The 27,496-nt window shown below is 54.2% G+C and overlaps 1 protein-coding gene across 16 annotated transcripts in view; it reads left to right on the top strand.

Annotated features, from left to right (window-relative positions):
* Positions 1-27,496, top strand: part of Arsg (arylsulfatase G) — a 118,353-nt gene that overhangs the window by 68,584 nt on the left and 22,273 nt on the right. For 13 of the 16 annotated variants that reach the window (XM_078041809.1, XM_021728430.3, XM_078041805.1 and 10 more), the window contains 6 exons: positions 1,130-1,177; positions 3,309-3,420; positions 5,848-5,985; positions 11,653-11,849; positions 12,799-12,879; positions 22,762-22,870. In XM_078041809.1, the coding sequence (XP_077897935.1) occupies positions 1,130-1,177; positions 3,309-3,420; positions 5,848-5,985; positions 11,653-11,849; positions 12,799-12,879; positions 22,762-22,870 (685 nt within the window). The remainder of the gene's footprint in view (positions 1-1,129; positions 1,178-3,308; positions 3,421-5,847; positions 5,986-11,652; positions 11,850-12,798; positions 12,880-22,761; positions 22,871-27,496) is intronic. The other 3 variants (XM_040268534.2, XM_040268536.2, XM_040268535.2) reach the window with 1 other exon arrangement.

Below are 27,496 nucleotides of genomic sequence, written 5' to 3'. Positions count from 1 at the left end.
AATGCTTAACCCATTTTCCCCAGTTTTTTGTTGATTTTTTTTTTTCCAACTGCTGTGGAGCAATTGTAAGAAGGGAGTTCTATAATGAACTCTTACAGACTCTTTATTTGTGCATTTGTCTTTAAAAGCTACTTGGGTAGCCAGACACAGTGGTGCACACCTGTAATTGCAGTGACTTCAGAGGCTGAGGCAGGAGGATCACAAGTTCGAGGCCAGCCTCAGTAATTTAATGAGACCCTGTCCCCCCACCCCCCAAAAAAATAGCTCAGTGGTAGAGTGCTCCTGGGTTTTATCCCCAGTACTAGGGGAAAAAAAAAACATAATAAAGATAGCTGGGTAGTATTCATTGAGGCCACGTTAGGTAAATCCCTTAGCCATACTCCTTGGCTGCTGTGACTCTTACCCCCCTTTGTGTCTTTATGGCCACCACTATTAGATCTTTGTATCACATCTGTTTCTTTGCCCCCTTGCCTTGGGGACATTTCCCAGGGGGCTAGTCCAGAGTGGAAGGAACAGATCGGAGGCCCCGACATTGTCAGGATCGGCTGCCCTTTGCCCAATTATCCTCCGAGAACAAACACACTTACAGAGCGGGAGCCGCGGGCGGGCGCCGAGGTTTCTCATTTGCTGCCTGGTAGGTGTCTCCGCCCTGAGCTGCTGCGGAGGCTGCCTCTTCCCAGCCGCTGCCGGCTGTTGACAAGGTGAGAGAGCAAGTTGTCCAGCTCCTCTGGACAGTTCTGAGACTATGTGGCACAGTGCACCTGCTTCCTGGGCCACCCTGTGCCTTGGCCTGGCCCCAGCGTGGGAGGCTGCAGCAGAGGGCGGCTCTGAAGCTGCTGTGTCTGTAGGGCGTCGGCTCAGATGGCTGTGCCCTGGGCTCTGGGGGTGGCCTGTCTCCCGCTTTCCCTAAGGCTTTCCTGCCTTGTGGTCACCGTTGCTTGCTGTGACCCCGCAGGCTCCCCTGGGTCTGGTCCCAGAAAGCAAGCTTGGCTCTCGAGCACGTTGGCAGGCTGTCTTTGCTCCTCAGTGAAGGGCAGGGCCGATGGAGGTCGGAGTGTGTGGTCAGCCCCTCCGGGGGCCCGGGGTCTGCAGGGGTCCCTCTGAACATCTCTGTCTCGTTTATCCACAGGCAAATGGCATCTTGGGCATCATGGCTCTTATCACCCCAACTTCCGCGGTAAGAATTGCTGGGGGGATTCATTACTGGGGAAACAGAAAATGAGGCTGTCTGGGTGAAGAGGCCCGCTCGCTCCACGCCTCCCGTCCTCGGGGTCATTCAGCCTAGGTCAGGACATCTTTGTTCACAAGGCCACTCGGGTGCATCTGGGGGGCCAGTGCTGCCCCGTAGCCCCCCAGCTCTCTTGCCAGCGCCTTCCTGGCCCCCTTCACTGCTACCTGGTGCCTACCTTCCACCCACCCATCTTCATGTCGTCTCCCAGCTCTTTGCACCTCAGGGAACATCAGACCTGAGAGGTCCCGACACAGCTGCTCCGGAAAGAAGTCAAAATTGTCCCCTGGGTTTGCTGAAGCAGGGGCTGCAGGTCCCTGTAGGGGACACGGCCTCTGGCTCCTTCCTGCTGCCCTTTGCTTCTCAGACCTCTCCCCCTTGACCTTGGGGAGGAAGGTCAAGATGAAGTGGTCAGAGCCGATTCTGTGAAAGTCCTTGGCCGAATGATGGATCCTCTCAGTGACCAATTCACCAAGATATTAATGGTTTCCCAAAGTCCTTGGTGGTCTCTTGGGTCAGTGCCCCAGGACACAGCCAGGCTTCTCCCCCAATCAGGGGACACCGTGGTCTAGACCAGGGGTCCCAGTAGACCTAGGGGCTGACTCCCAGAAGCTCCCTGTTTTTGCAAGTAAACTTTTACCTAAAGCAGCCGTCCTGTCTGTGCACGGGTTGTTTACGGGGGCTTTTGTGCTCAAACAGTAGAACCGAGAAGCCACAACAGAGACCATCTGGTCCATAAAACCTAAAATATTTACTGTCTGACCCTGGTCTCGGCTCAGCCTGACATTAAATGCAGTGACATCTCAGGGTTGTGTTGTTTACCTGTGAGGCATCCAAAAAATCTGCGCAAACCAGGTCAGCACGGAACTTCCCGTTTTCTTTTCCCTGGTACAACTAACATTTACTAGTCCTTCAGTGTACACCACCTGCTGGGTCAACAAAGATCTACCGTCCAAATTCAAGGAGTGCAGCGCCACTGGGGAAGACCCCTGTCACCCACGCCGATGATAAGTTTGCAGGCTGCTGCTCCAGGACTAGGGAAGGAATGGAGGATGGGGTGAATGGGACTTGCCGGGGGACTGGGGGTTCCCTAGGAAACTGCCCAGAACTGGGCTGGGCAGGATTGACTCAGCTTCACCTGTGAGAGACGCAGAGCAGGGAATTCCAGGCCAAGCCACCAAGGCGTGAGGCACGTGGGAACTGGAGGTGACTTGGTGAGGGTAGGAAAAGTGCCCTGAGCAGGTGGGAGGCCCATGGAGGGACGGAAGAGGAAGCGGAAGCCAGCCCTCCCTGCTCTCCAGGCCTGGCGTTGGAGACCCTGGGTGAATGATATGCTGCCTGAGATTGGAGCTCCGTCCACCTCTAAGGAAACAAAGAGAGCCGAGGAACTCCCGGGATTGCATTCTGGTTGGCCACTGGTTTTGTCCTTTGGAGAGAGGGTTGAGCTTCTCTCGGGGAGGATGTCAGAATAAAATGTCCACACAGGCCATTCACGTCTCCCGCATCCTTCTCTCCCTGCACACCACCGCCCCAGCCCTCATCCCATCGGCCCTCCCAGGCCCATCCTTCAAGAAGCGTTTGAGATTCCTGCCCCGTCCCAACCCCGCCTCTGCGTCGGGGAGTAACTTCCTCTTCCGACTCACCTGCCTCTCTCAGGGCTGAAGCTACACGTCTTATTTCCCCTTTAGGTGGAAAGTCTCTTGAGGGTAGGATTTATTTTATTTTTTCCCCCTTTACGTGTCAGGTGCTTAGTAGGTTTTCACCAGATACTTCACCTGAAGGTGTCCGTCCTTTCACGAAGAATGTGAGACAGTTCGTTTCTGTCCAGTTCCCTCCCAGCCTGGGTTAGCTGGAATCACGAGGTGTTTTGCAAAAGTAGTCTTATAGCTGAACCTCGCAAAGTGATTTTTCTTTGCATACTTCGAAAGGATATTAATCAAATCCACTTTTAATTACATACTCCAGAGCACTGCAATATTAAACCGTGGGATATTAAAATTCTTGTCCTGGGTGTGAGAAGGCAGGCGTTCAGAGGAGCCACGGAGCCGGGGCGCTAACGGGTTGGTTGCTTCTGTTCCAGGTTTTGACTACTACTTTGGGATTCCATACAGCCACGATATGGGCTGTACTGATGCCCCGGGCTACGACCACCCTCCTTGCCCAGCGTGTCCACGGGGCAACGGCTCCTCCAGGTAACGCTCTCCAGCGCGCTGGCTGTGGGCCTCAGCATACGGGGAAGCCCAGAGTCAGCAGGAGAAGCAGACAGGAGACTGTAAGACAGCGAATAAGTCAGAGTGTGTGTCCAGGGCAGATGGAAATGCCTTGTTTGCACTCTAATGCAAAGAGGAGAGCCACGGAGTATTTCTGATGGAATTTTCCAGGTTCCTTGGATTGTTTAGCTCCAGTGGGGAGAGACTTCTGCTGCCAAGGTCTCACACAGGTGGGGCCTCCCTCCTCCTCCGCCTCCTGGCTTTGCTCCTGGGCCACTCACCTGGCCCAGACACTGGACATCAGGAGAGAGGGAGGGCGGCAGGGAGAGAAAGTACCCAGAGATCCTTTTGAGCTTCTTCCCGCCCAGAGCAGTTGGCCGGAATTCTGACATCAGAATGTCATGAAGACCCTAAATGGTGTTTTAAAAACATATTCAATTAAAAAAAAAGTGCTCATGATATAACTGTAGGTGAAAAAGGAAGAGACTGTTATCAGAAGGATCTTCAGCACGTCTCTCTCCATATCGTCAAGAGCGACTGCAAAGAGGTGTGCCAACACGTTAACAAGGGCTCACTCTGGTTGTCCAGCTAAAGGGTCTCATTTTCTTCTTTTGTTTCCAAAAGGTTTTCCAATAAGCATCTATGCAGTTATGGTCAGGGAAAGGTCATTAGTTGGGCACGGTGGCACACACCTGGAATCTCATGCCTTGGGAGGCTGAGGCAAGAAGATCTCAACTTAGAGGCCAGCCTCAGCAACTGAGAACTCCAGCAAGACCCCGTCTCAAAAAATAGAAAGGGCTGGGGATGTAGCTCAGTGGGGGGGCACCCCCAGTACCCCCCTGAAAAACAGATCCTAAGCGGTACTCAGGGAAGGCGTCAGCACACGCCCTCTGCTCCATTTGTCCATGGGCCGCTCTGTGGTCATTTCTTAGGTCACAAGTGTCTGGGCCGCCGGGGTATGTGAGTCTCAGCTGGTTCATCAGTAACAACAGTTAATATAATAACGGCTGTTTGTTGAGAATCATGACATTCTGGACATTCCCTCCGCCTAGCTCTGATCCACAGAGCCACGGGGTGAGGCGGGTGTCCACCCTGCCCTCACAGAGCTGGGGGGGAGAGTGGAATCAAGATTCCAGGCTGGTTCTCTGTGAGTTCAGGGCCTGCCTCCTCCATGCTTGGTTCTGGAAGAAATGGAGAAACCTTCCAGGTGTGGTGGCACACCTCGGGAACCCTAGCTACCCTGGAGGCTGAGGCAGGAGGACCGCAGCCTCAGCCGCTTAGGGAGATCCTGTCTCAAAGTGAAAGAATAAAAAGGACTGGGACGTCGCTCAGTGGTAGAGCACCCTGGGGTTCCATCTCCATCACGCCACGCCCCCCCAGATGTAAACGATGGTGGAGTTGTAACAGATCACAAACAGCTGAAAAATTCAACCCCAAAATGGAATCAGCATGACAACACCCAGCAGTAATAACTCTGTCTTTAAAAAAACAAAAAACTGTGCTGGGTCTGGCCTCACCTCCTGAGCCTCTCTAGTGGGGTTTGCATGCACATAGGCAGAACAGGGAGTTTCACATCCTTCACAAGTTCCTGTCTGGGCTCCTTCTAGGCCTCTCACGCTGCATTCCCCAGCCCCGTCCTTCTCCACGGTTCTCATCTTCTCCCCTCGTTCTCTGAGGGGGTCGGGGCAGAGGGCTGGAGTATGTCCTAAATTCCTGTGCAAAGCATCTGTTACCTCCTTTCCTGCTCCTGGGGCGCTTCAGTAAGGAGACACCGACAACCTCAGGTCCTGACCATGAGGCTCGCCGTCGGAGCAGCCCGATGGCGAACGCATTTTAGTCTCTCAGACCCAGGGCAGAATTTGCTGTTCCAGGGAGGTGTTATCTATTGGGCTCCTCTGCCCGCTTTCCCCTCATTTGTTAAACTTTCTCCAGATTCTTCAGACAGGGTTCAGAGTTACAATTGCCCAGCCCTTCTTATATCCCCTCCTGTCCCGACACCTGGTGTCCCGGGAATTCCCGACCATGGACTTGGGGCAGTACCAGATGTCGCCCGGCCACACAGAGTTAGTGGAGAAAGCCAGACGGGGGGCTGCTCATTGGCTCTGGGACTCTGATTGAAATCAGCTGCCCTGGTCAGACCTCCGTGGATCTCCCTGAAAAACGGGAGCAGCAGTGACATGCCCTGCTGTAAGCGTGTCCGCGTGCCCGAGTCTGGCCAGCCTTTCCAAGGGAATGGGGGACAGTGCTCTCTGTTGGTGTGACACCTGGGGCAGATGGCGACTGGCAATGTCGCTTGCAGCCAGCCTGTGCAGCGTTCTGGGTGCAATCTTGCAGTAAAGCCTTTCAGGCTCCTCTGTGGCTCCTGAAGTCGGGGAAATGAGGACTTCCCTGTCTGTGGCCTCCACGCAGGAACCTTGAAAGGGACTGCTACCCAGACATCGCCCTTCCTCTCTATGAGAACCTCCACATCGTGGAACAGCCCGTGAACCTGAGCGGCCTCGCGCGGAAGTACACCGAGAAGGCGACCCAGTTCATCCAGCAGGCAAGGTGAGGAGCCCGCCGCCCCGGTGCTGGCCCGTCCCTGCCCAGCCCTCCGAGCACTGTGTGCCCTGACCTCAGCCCCACCAAGGCCACGGCAGTTTTGGGGTGTAGCCCAACAAAGAAGGATGCATGCATGTCTCCTGTAGGTAAAACGGGAAGACTATCCCCCTGGAACCTCTGGTCCTGGTTATAAGTTCCTCACTGATGTTTCTAGATGTTTCTGGGAGTGTCTCACGTCTGGCTTTGCTCATGTTCCACAGTCAGGATTATTCTGTCTTTCTTTACCAGACTGGAGGCTCCTCCTAGAGGCGGGTAGGGCCTCCTCCTCCATTCTGGGCACATTGGTTGAATTTGTCAGTTAGTGAGGTGTATTAGTTTCCTGTTGCTGCTGTAACAAATGACCACCAATTTAGTGGTTAAAGCAACAGTAACTTCCTCTCCTGCAGATCTGGAGGACAGATGTTGGAAATGAGTCTTTAAAGGACTAAAATCAAAATGTCAGCGAGGCTGCTTCTTTCTGGAGTTTCCAATGGAGAATTTTTCCTCCTCTCTTCTAGCTTCCAGTGGCTGCTGGCACTCCTTAGCTAATGGCCGCGCTATTCTGATCTTGACTTCTGTTGTCAAATCTCCCTGGCTCCCTCTTTTAAAGATACTTGTGATTGCATTTAGGGTCAACCAGGAGAATCTAAGGTAATCTCCTGATCTCAGGATCCTTAACGTAATTGCACCTGTTAAGTCTCACCTGCTGTATCAGGTAACATTCCCAAATTCCAGGAATTAGACCCCAGGTATCTCTGGAGATCATCATTCAGCCTGTCAAACGGGGATACACATTTCTGCATCCATGGGGCCCAAAAGGTAACCTGAAAGAGAGAAGCAGGCTGAGTGGGAGGCCTTAAGGAATGGCAGGGCCTGCGGTGAACATGCACGCATACACCCCATGTAAGGGAACAGCTGCCCGCTAGCTCCAGCTGCATAGTGGGATGGATGGGAATGTGAGCCTGGATTGCCAGGTTTTCCCATTTCCAAGAGAGACAGGATATTTACCTCTCATGTGAAATCCCATGATCTTAAAATGTTAGAACTTACCAATTAAAAATAACGAAAAGCAAAAAACAAAACTGCACCACAGCGTTTCTCTAGCACACCCTGCGGGTTGCGAGGCCTGCTGGTGTGCAGCCTCTGCCTGGTCAGAGCCAAGAGTGACCCAGTGTGTGCTCATCTTTCCTTTCCTTCCAGACTGTAAACTCCTCAAGGTCAATGGAGTCATTTCCATTAGGTCCACAGGCCTCACCCTAAAGGAGAAAAAAAAAAAGTGCCGCATGACCATCTGCTTGTGCAGAATTAAGAGACTCCCCTGTGGGTAGGGATCAGCTCTGTTCCTCAGATGTGCAAGAATCTTCCACCCTTTGCTCAGCCATGTTGGGAGAGTGAGCAGCGGAGAGAGTGGGCAACGAGGGAGACCCAGTTATCATGTTCTCTTGATGAAACAATCCACGGCTGAAGGCCTGACTCTCAGGAGCAGCCTCCGAGGGCCTTCAAGATCACACGTGAAGGGTTCAGCTGGACTTTTTGGAGAAACACTGTTGATTTTTCTCAGATTGCTACGATAAAAAGGGCAAAGTCCCTTCTCCCCCGTGAAGAGTCAAATGTCCCTGGAACTTTGGATGGTTTTAGGCTGTCATGTACCACGGCCAGCAGATGCTTCCCGGCAGGTGGGGACAACCTTGCTTTTGCAATATCTCTAACAACACAGGGATATTTTTTTTTCTTTTTCTTCTATCTTTTTTTTTTCCTCCTCACCCCGCAACTGAAGCTGGGGGATTGAACCTAGGGATGCTCTACCACTGAGCTTCAACCCTAGTCTTTTTTATTTTATTTATTGCTAAGTTACTGAGGCTGGCCTTGAACTTGTGATCCTCCCACCTCAGCCTCCTGGGTTGCTGGGATTACAGGCATGCACCACCACATCAAGCCTCAAACTGCGCAGGTTTCTGAGGGGGAGCTATGTCTGGGGACCAGGGGCTATTTAGTGCCTGCTGTGCCGTGGCCACGGTACCTGAATGAGTTAAGACACACATGAACTCCGTTCTCCTTATCCAGTGAAGAAGAGTGAAGACTTTGCTAATTTACTCATTAGTTAAAGTCATGGATCCTGTTGGCTTTTCACTGTGTAGAAGCTAATTCTCAGGCATGCAGGTTTCTTTGGGATTTAACCTGCTGATTCTCCCATGAGTTTCTGAGCCTCCACAGAAAAGGCCCCTAGACCCTCGCTCCTTCCTCCTTCGGGACCCCACCCCACCTGCCCTTCCTTCCACTTGGGGCCGTTTGTCAGAACCACCAGGTGCCCCTCGAGGGTGTCTTCCTGCTTATTCTTGGGAAGAAACCTCCCCCCCAGGACTCCTTTGAAGGTGTGTGTGTGAGGGGGGGGTACTGGGGACTGAACCGAGGACCTCCCACATACTAGACAGACACCCTGCCACCGAGGCATGCCCCCAGCCTTTGAGAGTTTTCCCTGGGTCTCCACTTCGTCTCAGTATTGCTGAACTCCGATCCTGGCTCTGGATATTTGAAGACAAGGCTCTGATGGGACAGTAGGCAGGGAGTTCATGTCATGGGCTCCCGCGTCACGCAGCCCGTGGGCCCTTTACAGGGAGGGTCTGGGACTGTGCGTGGAACCCGAGTGAGTGCATTGGGACGGCATAAATGGTGGCTTAGGATATCTGAAGTCCCAGGCTTCTGGGAAACCTAGAGTGTGGCCACTGTCCCCGCATGTCCAAGATTGTAGGTCTGTGTCCCCACCTAGCTTTGTACTGCAAGCCCTGACCCCTAAGGGGATGGGACTAGGAGGTGGGACCTTTGGAAGGTAATTAGGTTCACATGAGGTCATGAGGGTGGAGCCTCGGGATGGGATTCGTGTCATCAGAAAAGGAAGAGCTGGGCACGGTGGTATAAGTCTGTAGTCCCAGCGACTCGGGGAGCTGAGGCAGGGGGCTGCCGGGGTGGGAACGGCATGGTGAGGTGCAGGAAGGTGGAGGAGGTGGGGTGGGAGGCTGGCAGACAGGCAGAGCCCTGGAGGGGGACGGGAGGCAGGGAAGAGACCCGTGTTGGAAGGTCACAAATGCCCTCCGCAGTGTCGGGGTTGACCAGCAGGCTGCAGGGCACCCCGGGAGGTTTCTACACGGAGAACTGTTGGACCAAGCGCGGGTTTGTGAAGGTGGCTATAACGCCAGGGTCCAGAGGGAGAAGGAGAAGTAGAGGGGCAAGTGACTGCTGCTGCCTCCCTTCTAGAGATCCGAGGGGTCACCCCAGAGGCCAGCGGTGGGGAGCTGCCCCTCCCTCCCAGCTCACCCAGGCCTGCCTGTCTCTGGCCAGACACCAGCTGGCCACCCTCCTAGCGAGGGGACACCCCTTGCCTGTTGTTCTGCTTTTCCCAGCAGATGTTTTCTCGGGCTCGACGGACCCTGGTCTTCATCTTCAGCACATCTCCGGGCACTGCCCGGCCTGCTGTCCTGGAATCTCCTCCCGGGCACTGTCCTTGGTATTTTTCTCTGCCCACCACTCTGCTTGTTTGGCCACACAAAAAGCCTGTTCCCTTTAGAGATCCCTGAAAACAGAGATAAGCCAACAGGAAAAAACCCATCATCCTGAGTCCCACACCCCAGAGATGACCCTTCCCACAGATCTGCCTGTGTTCTTGCAGCGCTAACCCTCGGCCGGGCACAATCACATTGTGCCGCAGCTTCATTAAGGACGACCGAAGGAGACATTTTTCAGACAGAAGTGGAAGCACACTAATAATCCGACTTTTTTTCTCCCTGAGAGCACCCGGTCGCTCCCACTCTGCTTTCCATTCAGCCCAGACCCATACTCAAGATGTAGCCCAGGGACCCGTTTGTGTCCACCCTGCATGACATCTCCTTTGTGAATCCGCATCTGTCCTCAGGATGCAGGAAAGAGGTACCCTCGCCGCCGTGGCCTGCCTTCCTGCCTTCGTAACGACTAACAAACAAGCTGCTGTTCATTCAGCGCTTGCTGGGGGCCAGTTAGTAATCGGAGCAGCTTTGTCGGGGATGTGGTTTCCCCATTTTACAGGTGACGGAGAATAAGTCAGTTGCGTATAATCAGAGTTGTGTAGCCATGAAATAAAAAATCCCGAGATGTGGCCGCAGCCCTCCCAAGCCTGGGTCCTTCATCTTTCCACTCTGCCCCCCCTCGTTCTCCTCTGCCTCTTTGAACTTCTGTGTCCCCCGAGGTTCGTATGTGCGAGCCCTAACCCCTAAAGGGATGGGACTAGGAGGTGGGACCTTTGGTGCTGATGTGACTTTGATAAAGGTGGGAGTGTGGAGGAGGATGGCGGGGTGGGGCCCGGGGCGGGCATTGCACCACCGTGTGGTAGTGAGCTCCCGGAAAACGGCCCCGGCCTGGAGGGAAGGCCCGTGTCTTTGGGGTAAATCCTCTCACTGCAGCTGATTTCTAGCCACCCACGAGATACCACCGAGGGTGACAATGAGCCACAGCACGCCATTACGTGGGAGTCACAGATCTGAATGTGGCACGTACACGAACATGAAAATCGCTGCCTTAACTGTTTCGGTGCAAAGTTCTGCGGCGTTAAGTAGAGTGCCATTGCTGGGTGACCGTCACCCCTGTCTCCCTCCAGAACACTTTCGTCTCTCCTAACCAACACTCTGCACCTGTTAATCAGGAACTCTGACACCATCAAAGATGATGTCCTGCAGGGTGTACACCAACGGTCCCCGGGGGCCTTGGTCTCCCTCCTTCCCCCTCCTCCTCCCCCCTCCTCCTGGGCCACTCACTGTTCTACTTTCTGTCTCTGAATTTAACTTTGCTGCGGACGAGTGGAACCATATGTACTTGTCCTTTGGTGACTGGATTAGCAGGATGTCCTCAAGGGTCATCTGTGTTGAAGCATCCCAGGCATTGGATTTTAAATTTGACTTGATTTCCATTAACTCAAAGCAAATAGCCCCCGAGACCTGTGGCTGCCCCATTGGCTGCCCAGCTGTGGGCCCGTGGTGAGGAACCGTCAGCTGCACGGGAAAGACCGAGGCCCTGTCTCGGGACGGGTGTCCTGGGTTTTACGCCTGTCAGAGAGAGAGCTGAGGACAAGTGCAGTCATGCAAGAGGCTCTGGGGGCACGGCTGAGGCTGGGGGTGATGTGGACCAGAGTGAGCTCAGGAGAACATGGGGATGATTTGAAAGCCGAGTGTCTGGGGGAACCGGTGAATAAGGGGCCCCCCTTCTCTGTGTGCTTAACAGACGCTCTCCCGTGGGCATGTCCTGTGGGAAGGGCCTCCACCAGGGGCCCTCTACAGAAGAGGATAGGTAGTGGTTCTACAGCTGCTCTTGCCTGGGGATGGGGTAGGGAAAAATAATTTCTGAGCGATACCAGAGGCCACAGGGCCTTTGCATGGAGAGGAGGAGGAGCTTGGACAACACGAGTCCCCTGTAGTATGTTCTGAGTAAACGCTGAAGGACTGTGACTACAACATTCTCGTTTATAACCTGCTGACCAGATGAGCTCCACCTTTCCTTAGAAGGTTATAGATGAATGTGTCCTTGAGCCCGTGGCAGACCCTTTGGGGGGGTCCCCCAGGTCAGGGGGGATCCCAGAGGCGCAGTTACCTCTCGTGTCCCCCTTTGTTTCAGTGCCAGCGGAAGACCCTTCCTGCTCTACGTGGGCCTGGCCCACATGCATGTGCCCCTAGCTGTGGCTGGACCACGGGCAAACCCACGGGGCCAAAGCCCGTACCGGGCGGGTCTCCGGGAGATGGACAGTCTGGTGGGTCAGATCAAGGACAAAGTGGACCACACGGCGAAGGAAAACACGCTCCTCTGGTTTACAGGTAAAGTAGTGAGAGCCAGCCAGCCAGGCTGCGTGCCCTGGGTAGCCCTGCAGCTGCCCCACAAAGAGCAGAGCCTGGTCAATGGTCCTCTTTAATGGGGCCGAGGCTCGCTTTGAACTTGGGCCCTGATGGTGGTGGTTGGCTTCCATGTGAGCATGTGTCTACTGGGCACTCGATGGCTGGGGCCCTGCAAAGGTGTGTCTGAACGGTGCTCCTCGCTGGCCCCGTGTGTGTCGAGCAGGGCCTCCCAGGTCTTGCTCTTAATTGGCAATGAATGACTTTGACCTTGTGAACTTCTGCAGCCTCGGTGCCGCTCAGCAGCCTCCTGGTCCCATAGACTCCAGGCGCTATTGGTGGCCAGGTCATATCTTTTGGCTGAGTGGCCCTCATGGAGCTGAACCAGTGACCCCTCTGAAGGGCCCATACATGGATTGTGTGTCTCAGGTCCCTTCCTGGAACAAGGGCAGTGGTAACAGCACTGCTTTGGGGTCAAGTCCAGACCTGGGTGTGAATCCGTATCTACTGTTGGGAGCGTGATGGTCACAGTCCAAGCTTCAAACACTTGGGCTTCTAGTAGAACCTACTCCCTGGCATGTTGGGAGCTTACGAGAGGCTGGGCAGGAAGCAGTAGGTGCATCGTAGATGCTCAGTGAGTAGTTGCTGGCTGGTGCTGATGCCCATGCTGCTGGGATGGCTAAGCCCATAAGCAAGGCGAGCCGTGTAAGGCGAGAGGCTCGGGGGGCCTGGCCGAGGCAGGGAGCCCCTCCCCGGCAGCTTAGTAAGACAGCCCTTGTCAGGCACTTCTTCAAGGCGGGGGGCTCAGGGTTATTTCTACAAGTCCTTCTCTGACCAGCCTCCTGCGGTGCACGGGGCTGTAGGGCCAAGGAGGGAGAGTTGGTGAAAGTGTCCCCCGCCACTGACCATTGGGTGTTGCTTTTCTGGTTTCTAGGAGACAATGGCCCGTGGGCTCAGAAGTGTGAACTGGCAGGCAGCGTGGGTCCCTTCACCGGACGGTGGCAGATCCATCAAGGTAGAGGGCTCAGCTGGGGCCAGCGGAGCCCACTGCGGGAGCCGGCTCGGCTGGGCAAGGGGCTCTGCCTGGGGGTGGGGTTCTGCCTTGGGGTATCACTGTGAAACAGGGACACAGGGACTCACCAGCCACCAGCTCCCAGAGAGGAAGAAACAAGCTGGATGGGGGTCAAAGGTCCGTTCAGCCTGGACCATGCCTTTCCAGCCTTCTCTCCCAGGAGGCCCTAAGAGGACCAGCCTTTGGCCTCAGGAGGCAGTCCACAAAGCTTGCAAAAAGTATGCGATGCTCTTCTCCTCCTCTTCTCTCCTTTCCTGGTCTTCTGTTTTCATCCTCCTCCTAGCCATTAATTTATTTCATTCATTCAAGAAACACTGAATGGACCCTTATGCAAGTGAAAGGTAAGTAATAACAGCTCCATTTCTAGATGAAGACGGACTCTCAGAGAGGTTAAGTAACTTGCCCAAGGTCACACAGTTTTATGAGACAGAGCAAGGCTTGCCACACAGTTAACGTTGGTGCTCTCCCTGCTACACCACCCTGCCTCCAGCTCAGGTTCTGTTTAAACATCTTCCAGCCTCCAGCTCAGCTCCCATCTGCTCTGGGAAAGTTCCCCACAAGGACCTCAGCCTCTGAGAGCAGGGCCATACTGGGTACGATATGGCATAGGAACCAAAGGCTGGAAAAATATGTTGCCTTTTGATACGTTGCTTCCTCCCGTGAGCATTTGACCTAAGGAAATAATTAAGTACATGACACTGTATGTAAAATGAGTGGTCATTGCAGCACTTTTTATATCTATAGAATAGCAGGACATAATCCCCACATCAGCAAGAGAGGAGTGTCTAGAGCAATCGTGATACAGCCATTTAAAGGAAAACTCAAGGCCAGGTGCAGTGGTGCGCACCTGTGATCCTAGCAGCTCTGAAGGCTGGGGCAGCAGGATCACACGTTCAAAGCCAGCCTCAGCGACTTAGCGAGGCTCCTTAGTGAGACGCTGTCTCTAAATTAAAAAAAAAATATGCAAAGGGCTGGGGCCGGGGCTCAGTGGTAGAGCACTTGCCTAGCATATGTGAAGCGCTAGGTCTGATCCCCAGCCCTACAGTAAATAAAATTAAAATTTTAGAAGGTGCTTACATCCAAGGGCTTCTGAGACAAGTCTGCCCCTACCGAGGACTGTCCATGACTGTCCATGACTGCCCACTCCCTGCTGAGCAAGAGCCCCTAGCTGTCCCCAGATGGGGGGACTCACATCCTGTTAGTTCACGGGCTGCTCCTGGTTCCTGAGCTTCCTTGTCCCCGGCGTCTGGTGGTGGGAAGGAGATGCTGGTCATTCATTTTTACTTTTCTGCTTCAACCTGGCAACCCTCGGATCCGGTCCCTTGAGAACTTCACAGGCAAGGGACTGTCGGGCCGGGTCATGTCTTGGGCCCAGAGATTTGAGTCAGGGGTCTGGAGAGCTGGACCTCACCTCACCTGCACTGATTGGACCACTTTATCTCTTGGGCCTCGGGTGTCTCTATGGCTCTTTGGGGTTCCCTCCAGTTCAAAAAGGCTGGGATTGAGTTCTGATTCCTGGAGATAACTGAGGAGATGCTGGGGAGGACAGAAGTGTGTGTGTGGGGGGGATGTACTGAATTCCTGCAAGCAAATAGCCTAGAGGAATACAGCGTATCGGGGAGTGGTTTGTTGCCTGAGCTGATTTGTGGGGCGGGGGGTGCGCTGGGCATTGAACTCGGGGGCACCTTACCACTAAGCCACATCCCCGGCCCTTTTGAATTTTTTATTTGGAGAGAGAGTCTCACTACATTGTTCAGGGCCTCGCTCAATTGCCGAGACAGGCCTTGAATTTGCAATCCTCCTGCCTCAGCCTCCCAGGTTGCCGGGATCATGGCCTTGTGCCACTGTACCTGGCTGCATGACCTGATTCTAAACCTTCCTCTCAATACCTGGGACACTCATGAGCCAGGCTGCCGTCTTTAGCGCTCAGTTAGAAAGCCTGGGGGGGGGGCCAGCAGTCAGAACCCTCCAGGGTAGTGGTCTAGAAGATGTGAGGACCAGGGATGTGGGGATAAAGATCTGTAAATAAGTGCCCGGGACAACCTGATGATCTCCTCTCTGAGGGCCTCCTTATTTGTCTCTTTCCCCCATAGAAGACAGTTTTTTTTTTTTTTAAATTGGGGATTAAACCCAGGGGTGCTCTGCCACTGAGGTATATCCCTCTCCTTTTTATTTATTTATTCCTTATTTGGAGACGGGGTCTCACTAAGTTGCTTAGGACCTCCCAAGTTGCTAAGGCTAGCCACAAACTTGTGATCCTCCTGCCTCAGCCAGGATTCCAGGTGTGTGCCCCAATGCTCGGCTACTAATGCATTTTGAGACAGTGACTGTGCATTCAGGATGTAGACTGGGGCCCTGTTCTTTGGAAAATTTTACCCAATAAGAAATTAATTTCCCAGCGGGGTAACCTCCATCTCCCCTTCCTTTCTTTTTCTAAGCATTTGTTGAGCACCTACTCTTTCCTGGAGTCAGTGCTGGGGATACAAAGATCAACAAAGCCCCTGACCTGAAGCAATGGCAGGCTGTCGGGGATCCTGCCAAAATGCTGTGCTGACCCAGGGTGACCAGGCTGGCCGTGGAGGATTTACATTTCTGTGGTGCTCCTAGGTGATGCCATTGTAGCTGGTCTAGAGATCACACTTTGGAAAACCAATTGAGGACATCCATGTCTACACCCTAGGAGTCTAGAGTCCTCCAAGTCTAGAACTTCCAGCTCTGGTCCGTGATTGTCAAAGTGTGGCCCCTGGACCAGCTTGTCCTTCAGATGATGATGCAGGTTAAAATTCGAGAGCCATCTGTCTGGAGTAACACTGCTCAGTATAGGAGAGTATAACCCCATGTGTCTGTTTAAATTAAAATGAATGAAAACTCAATTCCTGACACTAGCCACACTTCCAGGGCTCAGTTAGCCACACGTGGCCAGGGCTGCCATATTGAATAGTGCAAATGGGCCTCCACTTGGTGGTTGGAGTTTTGAAGCCTGAGTAGGAGACAGACAGGGATGTGTAGGGAGAAGGTTCTGGGCAGGGAGGGAGCGTCACAGCCGGGAGCTACTCTCTGGAGCCACCCAGGGTCTGTACATCTGGGGCCCGTGGCATCCAGGTAGAATAAGGAGAGACAGGGCCAATATTTGAAGGCCTTTTCTTTAAGGCAGAATGATTTGGGTCCTGATTTTTTAAAGAAATGTGAAATTGTGGAATTTAAGAGTGAAAATGACATGATTTAACTTTAGAAATTGAGGTGAAATCCATATCCCATTTAAATGAACCGTCTTGAATTGTCCAGTTCGGTGGCATTGACCGCATTCACGGTGTCGTGCCACCACCCCGTCTGTGAGGTTCCAAGACATGGTCTTGCTCCCGAGAAAAGCCTGTACCCTTCAGGCTGTTGCTCCCCGCTCCACCCCCTGCCCCCAGGACACCATTCAGTCAACCTCAGTGGGGCTGAGAATAGGGAGCGGGGGCCCTGGACTCATTTCCATGGAACCAGAAACTATAAACCAGAGAAGCCAGAGACCGACTCTCCAGGAACAGCCTCCCTTTAGTGGGAAGAGACCTCTTTATCGCACTCACCGTCTGGGCCAGATGGGGAAACCGAGGCCCAGGAGGACGGAGGGCTGACCCCAGGAAAGGCAGGAGTCGAGGGGACCGTGTTACCTGGCCTCTGCTGGCCCCGACCTCAGCCCACGTAATCACCCTTACTCAGACCTTTTTACACCCCAACACGTGCTCAGCTGCTCTGAACCTCTCGGTCGCTAAGGAACACGCCTTTAGCCCCTGTGCCGGGCTGAGCCTTCCTGGGTCTGTGGGAGGCAGAGTGGGAACATGGAGAGAGCGGACCTCTTTGGAGGCCCAGACGGGCCAGCGTCCCCACTGCTACCTCGTCAGCGTAGGAAGCTTGGTTTCCTCTTCTGTCCTGTGGGCCCGTGCCCCCCGTTCAGTGTGGGGAGACTCACCTGGGGTACTGCCTAGGCCACCCACCCTCCTGCTTGGCCTCCACAGATAATCTCCTTAGACTGCTGCGGCTTCCTAGTGGGAAGGACCGGTACCCCACCAAGAGAGGGGCTGAGGGGGGGTCGGGAAATGCCCTGGGAAAGATTTTCCTGTGGACGAACCGGGAGGCTTAAATAGCACGGTGACCGTGTTTGGGCCCTCTGTCTTGGGAAACTTGGCTCCTTGAATCATCTCCTGGCCACACTGTATTTGGGGCAAGGCTTTGTCACAGACCTGTGACATGATAAGGTATCGGTAGGGCACAGCCCTTGCGTGGTGGGGCTGGATGCCACTCTCGGGGGACTCCGAGAGCCGACTCTGAAAGGCAGTTTCTTAGGGGTAAACCCTTGCCTGTTCCAGCCAGCTTCCTGCCAGCTCTTCCACAGCCTCCTTCCTCCTCTCGGCCCGGAACCCTGCGGGGATTCTGGGAAGCTGGGCAAAACCCTGCAGGGAACCTGCGTGTGGTGGGGTGGTCAGGGGCTGGGGTTCCTCTGGACCACCTGCTCTTCCTCACCCAGGTTCCTGTCAGTGGGAAGCCTGCCCCTCCCGCAGCAAGGGGCCCCGTCTCAAGAGCACACCAAGGAGAGAAGACAGTCGATGTTTTCGCAACGAGTAGGACAAACAGTACCGGGCCGTTTCTTTCTCCCCAAGGGCGGCCTGCTAGACAGGCCACGCGCTGTCCGCCCCTGTTCCCGGGCCGGCCCCCTCCTCCTCGTCCCTTTCCTGGCCAAGCCGCGGCTCAGCTGATGGGATGAGGCAGCGTCTGTCTCCTGGAGTCCTCTTCTCGCTGGCCCGTGCTGGAGTGTGGATGCTGCCCTTGGCTGGCCCTCGCCCCCGGGAGGAGGAGAAAAGAGCCAGGATGCAGGGGCCTGTCCCCAGGAGCGAGGCTGGAGTCACCCCCGTTGCCCCATGGGCAGGAGGCCCGGCCCGGGCACCAGCCTCGTCTCGCTCTGACCCTGCTTCCTCCTGGGGCCAGGCCGGCACCCTGTTCTCCCCAGGACTGCTCCTGTCTGCAAACCTGCCTGGTTTTGTTGAGGAGCAGGACTGCTCCTTCCTCCGGGTGATGAGGAAACATTGTGTGGCGTCTGGCGTGGGCACCTCTGGGAGGCCTGGGCTGGGCGAAATCCGACGCTATCGGGGCCTTACGTAACGCTCCCCAGTGGGACAGGCCGCTGCGCCCTGGGCTCTCGCTCCGGCGTGAGGCAGGGGGTAGGGCAAGGAAAGGCCAGAGATGCTGGGGGACAGCGAGGGACAAGGCTCATGGCTGTGGGCTCTGGCCGGGGCAGGGCCTGCGGGTGAGGACCCAGCGGAAGTGCAGCTCTGTCTCTTTCTGGACGAGGGCCACCGGGCTGGGTGGAATGTCCTCACTGTCATGCTCAAGGCCACCGGGGCCAGCAATAGCCCTGGAAAACCAGTAGGCCACAGGTGTCCTTGGTAAGGGCACGAGTCTATATTTGGAAACCAAGCTGGCTTCTCTGGAAGGTTGTGGAATGTGCATTCCTCAGGACACGGGTGCAGAGGAGCCACAGATGTTCATGCCTACGTGGGACGGGCAGGTGACACACCGGAGCATGCACACGGTCATCTTCTTTTTTATTTTTATTTTTGGCAGTGCTGGGGATCGAACCCAGGGCCGTGCACGCTCTAGGCCAGGGCTCCATGACTGGGCCACATTGTTAGCCCACCTGTGCTATTTTCTATCTAGAGATAATTCTTTTATTTTTGAGAGAGAGGAATTTGCATTCGTTGGGCACTTTGGGGACAGGCTCTATACCAAAGAACCTTGCTTTCAACTTCATATCCGTGGTCTTAGGTAACTGTTCCCATACCCTGTACCTACAGGAGCCTCCCCGCACCTCACGGCCCAGACGCTTGATAAGGGAGGGAGGTTTCAGATACTGCCCGAGGCCATGGGATTGGAAGGAGCCGGCCCTGGAGTTAGGACTCGGCTCTGCCTGGCTCCAGAGGCATCCTCCTGATGACCCTGCCCGTGCTCTTCCAACTCTGGTCTCTGGCCCGTTGGCATTAGAATCTTCTAGAACCAGAGCCCCACCCCAGACTTACTGAATTAGATTTTTCAGGGGGATAGAACCCAGGAGTCGGAATCTGAAGTCAGTCCTCTCAGGGTAACTCTACCGAATGGAGACGTTTGCACACCTCCTTCACGGAGACACTGGCCCCGTGAGTCAGTGAGGAATGGCAGAAAGGCTGCTGTTCCCAGGCGTAGGCAGGGGTGAGTCTGGCCCGGTCGGCCCCTGTCATGATGCGTCGCGGAATGCCACTTTACTTCTGTAGCCAGGGAAGAAGCAGTAAGCAAAGTCGTGAATCATGGTTCCGTTTGTATTTTGGTTACTGAGGCTAAATATTTATTTCTTTAAGTAAGAGGTTCTGCTTTAATTAGAGTCGTAAGTAACCACAGATGCATCGAAATGCGTTCTCACGGCTGTAAGATGAACATCTCTCAACCAACGCCCAAAAGCAAGGCGCTCACATTTTTTTTTTTAATGGATCAGTGAACTTGGATCAAAGTATTCAGGCCTTATCTGAACCAAGCAGGAGCTTTCGAAATGGGAGAAGCGCCCAGAAGTTTAATTTGTGGACTCGTGTATGGTTGTTGCTGTAACTTATCAGGTCACATTTATGATGTGGTGGCATAAAAGTGTAAAGGTGTGGGCAATCGAAGGCCTGTGATCCAGAAGGAAAGAAGCTATACTTAGTTTTGAAATGGGTCCACTTCCTGATCTGACCAGGGATGGACACCCCCTTACGTTCAGTCATTGGGAGACCCTCGAAAGATCATATCTGTAGGAAAAGGGCAATTTAGCCTGGGCAATTTTGTAAAAGCTCCGCCAGTGATTCTAACTGCATTTCTGGATGGGAATTGCTGCCCTAGAAGGTTCAGTAGGGGGAGGGCGTTGGCTGGGCAGTTAGACCTGGCTTTGGATTCTGATTCTACCATTTGCTAGCTGGGTGACCTTGTGTGAATTACTGAACTTCTCTGAACTTTGGTTTCCTGACCTGAAAAAAATGGAGGTTAAGAGTGCCTGGCTCGGAAGTTTGTCATACGGATTCAATGGCATCGTGCAGGGAAGAACCTGACCTGACGCCTTAGGAGCACTTAACTTGGTGTTTGGTCAGGGCACAGTTAATAAGAGAGATTATTGGTAATGTCAGTATTATTTATGCTTAACTCAGAATGGGTTTCTGTGAGTAGGAGCATGGGTCACTGAAGAGCGTTGGCGGGACAGGGCAGCTCTCCTGGACTTTGGCCATGGCTGGTGAAGATAAACCACGGCAGACAAGATTCTGTGCAAGCGCATGCAGCTAGTCATTAGACTTCAGAGCCCTGGGGACCCACAGAGAATTCTAGTCGGATCATTTTTTGTCTTCCTCTAGCAGAGCCACCGAGAACCTGGGATTGGGAGCAGGATGGTGTCCGTGTTCTGGGTGATGAGGATTTTTTTCATAATTGCCCACACTTGGGACCCTTAAGCTAAATTCCTACTTGAGAGCCGGGTCTAGGGGCCTGTGACCAGTGCAGCTAGAATCTAATTGGGTCTTGCTGTTTAAGGCAAGGTGCAATTGGATTCGCTGACCAGCCTGGACAGCATAGAGAGAGATTTGTCGCTGAGTGGCGGCCACCCTGAGGGTCTTCTCTGAGCTGAGCGATCTTGTTCTCTTTCTCCCTGAATCTCTGCATGGGGGTTGTCCGCTTTGCTGACACCTACGTGCTGAATACTGGCTGAATTCCTCCCCATCCCTCCAGCCATCCCTTTGCCGAAAGGAGACAACACACCGAGATTCTTCTCTCTGAAAAACACATTGACAAGGTCAGTCACCTGCAAAAGGGTGGCCCGGAGGGTCATGGCAACCAAGCTGAGCCTCTAAGAGTGAAGAACAATTAGCATATTTACTAATTAGGGGCCAGTTGACCCTTCTGGAAACATCCTGGAGTCCAGGACTGAACCCTGTGTCCCACTGCGTGTCCGCAGAACAGACCCGTGGCTCTTGCCTTCTGGAACCCCAACTTTGACCTTTTCTTAGCATCTGGCCTCAAAGGTTATGCGGGTCCCTTTCAACACTGTGCCCCGTGGACATGCAACTCCCCAGGCGCCGTGGCTTCCAGGTGTCCACCCAGCTGACCCTCCTGGGCTGGGAATCACCCACAGAGCCTCAGCACCTCGCACCTGCGAGGCTTGCTCCTGGCCTTTTGGCCTCTGGCATTCCAAGGCCACATGGAAATGAGTTTATGCTCCCCGTACTTCGTGATTCTCCGCCCCACGTGCGTGGATATTTGGAATAGACTCCGTAGGAACTCTCTGGATGGGAAGACTGTGTTTGAGAAACGCTGGGCGAGATCAAAGGGCTTCTCACTCAGCCTGCAGCGACTTCAGCTGGTTTCTGGAGCCCCACACCCTTCAACATAAACAGGGCCCAGGACCCGGGGGGTTCTGTGATCTGCTTCTTGGGTTCTGGGGTGGGGGGCGATTTCCAGAGCTGGTGATGAGAAGGCCCTGAGGATGCTGAGCATTTCCTGTGTGGGGTGCTGGGCCAGGGGACATCAAAGGTTCGGTCGGTGTGAGTGCGCAAGGACAAAGCCTTCATCTGGATTCCCCTGCCCACCCTCCACCCCCGCCCTCCATTGCTTTTATTATTCACACCAGCCAAACATGGGGAAGTCGCATGACCACAGCGTGTGCGAGCCACAGACGGCGCTCGCTGTCTTGGCACCGCTTTTTACACGCGAACTTTGTGGAATTCTTGGCCTCTGGCTCAACCAGGATGAGGGCGGGGTGTGTGGGAGGGGCAGGATGGTCACGGTTAATGCAGTGCCACATGTCTTCAGGATGTTTCCATAAAGCATGACCTCATCTCTTCCAGCCCGCTGGTTATCATTACGCTGGTGGTCACTTTTTTGACTTCGTGTGGTTACAAAAACAATCCCTCGAGTTACCAATGTGGAAATTCATAGATTGCACATAGATGATCCTGACCTCCCCGCCAGAGACCAGAGGTTGGGACTGTGACTGTCACTGTCTCCTCGACATCAGAACAAGTTATTAATTCAAGGAAAAACAAAGCAAAGCAAAGCAAAGCAAAGCAAAAAAATTCAATCGGGGCCGGATCGGTTTGGCACATAGACAACGAAAGAGCTGGGGAAGGTCCTCCCTCTTGCACTTTTTAAAATAACTGTAGTTCTTCATCCTAAACAGACAGCTGCAGTGTGCTCAGTCGGAAGAGGAATTCATTTGTTCAGCAAAGATTTGTTATGCACCTACTGTGTCGTGGGTATACAAGACTGATGGAGTCTCACCGGGGGGAACGAGTTAAGCAGCCAATAAGATAATTTAAAATGGAAAGCTTTTCAGAATGGAATTAAATGACATGACTCAACAGAGTGAGGTTTTTTGTTTACATATAAGTCCAATAAAATAAAAAGTGTGTATTGAAAGATAGTAGCTGATTGGGGAAAAGTAGCTAGTTACTTTTTTCTTTGGTACCGTGGGTTGAACCCAGGGGCACATCCCAACTGAGCCACATCCCAGCCCTTTTTATATTTTACTTAGAGACAGGGTCTCACCGAGTTGTTTAGCGCCTTGCTAAGTTGCTGAGGCTGACTTTGAACTCAAGATCCTCCTGCCTCAGCCTCCTGAGCTGCTGGGATTATAGGCACGTGCCACCGCGCCTGGCTGGTTACTTTTTTGAAAAAGTCTTGTCTTGGTTGGGATTCTTGGAAACTCTTAGAGAGGGCTGTTCTCCTAGAAACTAGCTCTTAGCTGGAAAGAAGCCTCAGGTTAATCACTGATCACGAACCAGCTGCCTCCTCTCACAGGGGGAAGCCCAGCCAAGCAGACCACCTGGGAAGGTGGGCACCGGGTCCCGGCCCTGGCTTACTGGCCCGGCACAGTCCCAGCCAACGTCACCAGCACTGCCTTGTTAAGGTACGAGACCCAAATGCCCTTGTGAGGTGGGTGTAGAGCCAGAATGGTGGTGGGCGCCTGGGTGGCCAGAGAGTCCAGGAAGCTCCTGGAACCCTCCTTGGACGTATTCCAGATACCTCCAAAACTGGGGTGCAGCAGGAGGGATTTGCCCAAAGGCAATTCCTTATGCTGGTTCAGGGCAGGTACGGTGGCACTCAGCCACCCTGGGGATGACGGCCGAGCGAAGAGGGGACCTGGTTGTCACATGGGTCGGCGTCGGGTCCTGGCTGTGTCTGCTGCAGAGGAGGCGGCAGCACCTCGTCTCTGGAGTCCTGTTAGTCCACCGTGGGGCTTGGGGGAGGTGGCCCAGGGCCGGCTGTGAAAAGCCAGCATGTCACCGGCACCCACATGTCCCAAGAAAGGAGTGCAGATGCCCACTTTCCCTGGAGGGGACCCGGGAGGGAGGTCGCTGCGGTAGGGGGTGGGTCCTCGGGTGAGGTGGCTCTCCCGCCTCTGCCCGCGCGGCTCCTCTGATGAGTCAAGGCTCAGAGAGGCCAGCGCAGGCTGCACGGTAGCTGCCCCTCGCCCGACGCACATCCAGAGCCCGACTCTGTGGCGGAGAACTTGACTGCGGAGTGTCAGTCTGGGAGCAATGCCCTTGCCACCGTGGAACCTGACTCGTATGGGGACTTCGGTTTCAGCCGGGCACGTCTTTTCTGTGGTTCTGCCTTGACTTCACCAACCGCCATGACCCTGGGTGGAAGCCAGGGCTCATTCATGGTGTCAGGGTCTGGTCTGGCTCAAGAGCAGTTCCCAGCTGCAGAACTTCTTTTCTTTGCTTCCTTCCCTTTTTTTTTTTTTTTTTTTGGTACTGAAGAGTGAACCCAGGGTGCTCTACCACTAACCCACATCCCCAGCCCTTTTTATTTACTTATTTATTTTAAATTTTGTGACAGGGTCTTGCTCGGTTGCTGAGAGCCTCAGTTGCTGAAGCTGTCCTCAAACTTGTGGTCCTCCTGCCTCAGCCTCCTGAGCCACTGGGATTAGAGGCAGGTGCCATCACACCTGGCTTGCAGAGGTTTTTTTATCTTTAGCCTTTGGGGTTCTGGCATGATGAGCACAGCAGATTAGAGGAAAGCAAGAGTCCCTGGCTCCCTCCTGCATCCCCAGACCCAACAGGGACACGGGGAGAGACCGGAGACCAGGGGAAGGAGGAGGAGTGCACAGCTCGGAGTGGGGGATGGGTAGGCAGCATCCCTGGCAGCCTGTGGGGCCCTCAGGAACTTGGGGTCAGCCCTGTGCAATCAGGAGGATGCAGTGTGCTGTCAGCAGGTGCCAGTAGGTATGACAACAGTGTCACAGCCTGGAATCTGTGATGTTGGGCTGGCCGGGACGAAGGCCAGGCGGGCTGCCTTGGGTGTAGTGTATCCAGAGGGGCCAAGGGTTCGCAGGCTGGGCTGCACCGACCCCAGCAGCTCTGCAGTCCCTTGGGCAGCGTCGCTGACAACCGAGCTGCGCTGTCCCGGTAATTGAGGGCCTTGGAGGGTGACGATGGATGGAGGGGACGGTTGGGTGGCCCCAGGAAATGCGTTCTTTGGATAAGGTGGCTTTTGTTTGGGGGCAGCATTTCACCAGGACGAGACCGACACGCCCTGTCCACCTTTCTCAGGATACCCGTGGGGTTCAGTGAGTCCAGACGGCGGCCTGACGGCTCTGCCTCCGAGCAGCCTCCTCCTTGCTCTTTCCTGTGGGAATCCATAGAAAGCAAATGTGGGTGGAGCTTCCTGGTGCCCTTTGCTCGGGCTCCCCCAGGTCAGCTCTAGGCCAGGGGGTTATGGTCTGCATTCGGGAGCCTGGTGCTCAGGCTTGGTGTTCGTGGGGACCCAGGTGCTTATCTCCTGTTTTAGTACTTTAATCCCCAAAGGCACAGAGCTCTCTGCAGACCAGAGGCAGCTCCCGAAAACAGAGCGGAGGCCAGAGTTCCGCAGCCTACATCCCAGTGTCCCAGGCATTATGGGATCCCGAGGTAGGCAAGTGGACGTAAACGCTCATATGTGGGGCAGAGCCAGGGTAGAAGCTCACAAGGAGACCCTATTGGCCTTAGTGTCCTGTGGCAGGGCTTGGGCCACAGGTCACCTTGGACCCATTGTCACCTGCCCGGCAGGCTCTGCCTCTGCTCTCTAGGGTGGAGCACGGGGTGCTGTTGGATGTCCCCTGATGACTTGGGATCCCTGTTCCCAAAGGTCATGCAGCTGGGGCTGTGCTGGCCTCTAAGAGGGCTCCAGGGTGGGGCAGGTGCTGCCCAGACACACATGGATGTGGGCTAGCCCCTCAGCCAGCCCTCCCACCGCCACAGCATGGCCGCAGGGGGAGGGGCTGCCGTCCTGGCCTGTCTCAGGGATAGTGAGGGGGATGAGACTGAGACAGAGAGAGAGAAGGTGGAATGAGAGAGCAGACAGTGGTGCCCTCTGTCCTGGCCCCAGAGCCTCCAGGGCTGCCTCCTCCGTCAGCCCCTCGCCCCTCACTCTTCCCACTCCCTGGGTCCGGGTCATGTCTGCTTCTTCCTAGATAAGCTATCCTTGGCTTCTAGGAAACCATCCCTCTCAGCCTCTCCCTGGGCCCCAGAACTGCCCGTTGTGGCTGTCCTGTGGCCCTGCAGCCCGCTTCGTAGCCTGCCCAGCTTGGAGCCCTTGTTAACCCTCCCGCCCTGGCCAGTCTGTTCCCAGGCTCCTGAGGCCACTCTGGATAAAAACACAAAGAAGCCAGTTCAGTGGCGTGCCCCTGTGGTCCCGGCTACTGGGGAGCTGAGGCAGGAGGGACCCAGGTGTCCCAGTCTGAGCAACATAGAGAGACCCCATCTCAAAAAAGGAAGGAAGGATGCAAGCACACACACTCTCTCTCACACACACACACACACTCTTTTCGTGAACAACCTTCAGAGCCTGGACTGGCCAGAGCTCTGTGAAGGAAGAAGAGAAGCTTCTCACAGCGGCTTGGAACTTGCAAAGATGCCGCCGCCCACGCTGCGCCCACCTCCAGGTCACTGTGCAGAGGCCCCTTGGCCCTCTCAAAGCAGGTTCTGACTGCCCTCCTCATAACCAAAGGCCCTGAACTGGGGCTTCCTCTTATCTGAAGCTCACCTGGCTCCCTGTCCAGAGCCAAAGTCCACAGGACGTGGAGGGCCCGGGCAACTTTTAATTTCTTTTAAAATTCCAAGGAGAAAACCTGAACTTTTAGGTGGAAAAATAATGGCTTAATGCAGACATTTTTATATACTCACCTTTACACCAATTCAACGATGACGTCTGATTTATTTTTATGGAAGGAAAGGTCCAAGAACAAGCACACCCCGACCCTGTGAAAATCCCCAAAGCCAACACTCTGCCAGAAGCTGGGTGCAGACATGAACATCGTGAAAGTTCAGGCTTTTGCTTTTGCCTTGTTTGCTCTCTTTCTCAGAGGTTTCAAAGATCAGGACCCCTCCCTCCCTCCCTCCCTCCCTCCTTCCTTCCCTTCCTCCCTCTCTCCCTTCCTTCCTTCCTTCCTTTTCATACTGGGGATAGAACCCAGGGGTGCTCTACCACTGAGCCACACCCCCAGCCCTTTTTGCTTTTTATTTTGAGACAGGGCCTCCCTAAGTTGCTGAGGCTGGCCTCAACCTTGCCATCCTCCTGCCCCAGCCTCCAGAGTCTGGGATTACAGGTGAGCAATTCTTGGCTCCTAGGACCAGCTTTGAATTTAGGGTTTGAGATTTGGAGTAGCTAGGGTACCTTTGGTAGCCTTTGTAGGATAGATGCTCTCTCCAAATTCAGTCCTTCATCTAGCAGGGGTTTCATCTACCAGGGAGCATTTCCCCCTGACAGGGCTAACCTCAGAGACTTGGTCTTCTCCGTCCCTTGAGGAGGGACTTGATAACCTGAGCTTGCCAACGCAGGGCTGGGCCGCCTTGAGCAGCACGACTCGACAGACCTATTGAAGTCGTTCTGGTTGGTAAAAGGTTTTCTTTGTGCTCTGGGTGGAGTAGGTGCCTCTGAGGATTCTGCCAAACTCTGAGACACCAGGATCCTGTGAACGTTAGATTTAGTGCTAGATAATTACGATGCTAAATCTCATGCTAGGAGGGGAAAAAATTAGATGGAAAAAGAATGTCTACATTATATTCCAAAGATCTAATGTAGGTCCTGTCTTTTCTTGCTTGCTGATTTGACTCATCTGTGACGCCGATTCCTCTTAGGATGGAAAAAAATACTGTAGAATTCATTCCAAAAATCTAAGGCAGATCCTGTTTTTCTTTCTCACTGATTTGACCCTGCGGATGCTGATCGCTCTTAGGGGTGCCATGTAGAGAAAACTCAGCAAACAGCCCCACACCATCGCAGCCTTTCCCGATGGCAGGGAAGCGCTCTGTGCTTCCCAGTGTGTGGCAGGAACCTTGGACTCTGGACAGGTTTCTGGACTGTTCTGTACTCTGTGAGCGCTGACTCCGCAAGTCTTGACTGTGCATCAGTGTGGGATGCCAGCTCCTACAGCCTATCTCCCCAGATAAGCCACGGGCTCTGCAGACTGCGAAACCTGCCGGCAGATAGAAACGCTCTGCACCGCGGTCAACAGACTCTGTCTGGCGTCCAGGGAGGAGGTGGGAGGGCA

Source organism: Ictidomys tridecemlineatus, chromosome 3 (genome assembly GCF_052094955.1).
Source record: "Ictidomys tridecemlineatus isolate mIctTri1 chromosome 3, mIctTri1.hap1, whole genome shotgun sequence".
Classification (NCBI taxonomy): Eukaryota; Metazoa; Chordata; class Mammalia; order Rodentia; family Sciuridae; genus Ictidomys; species Ictidomys tridecemlineatus.
This window is presented reverse-complemented; position numbering and strand designations above follow the sequence as displayed.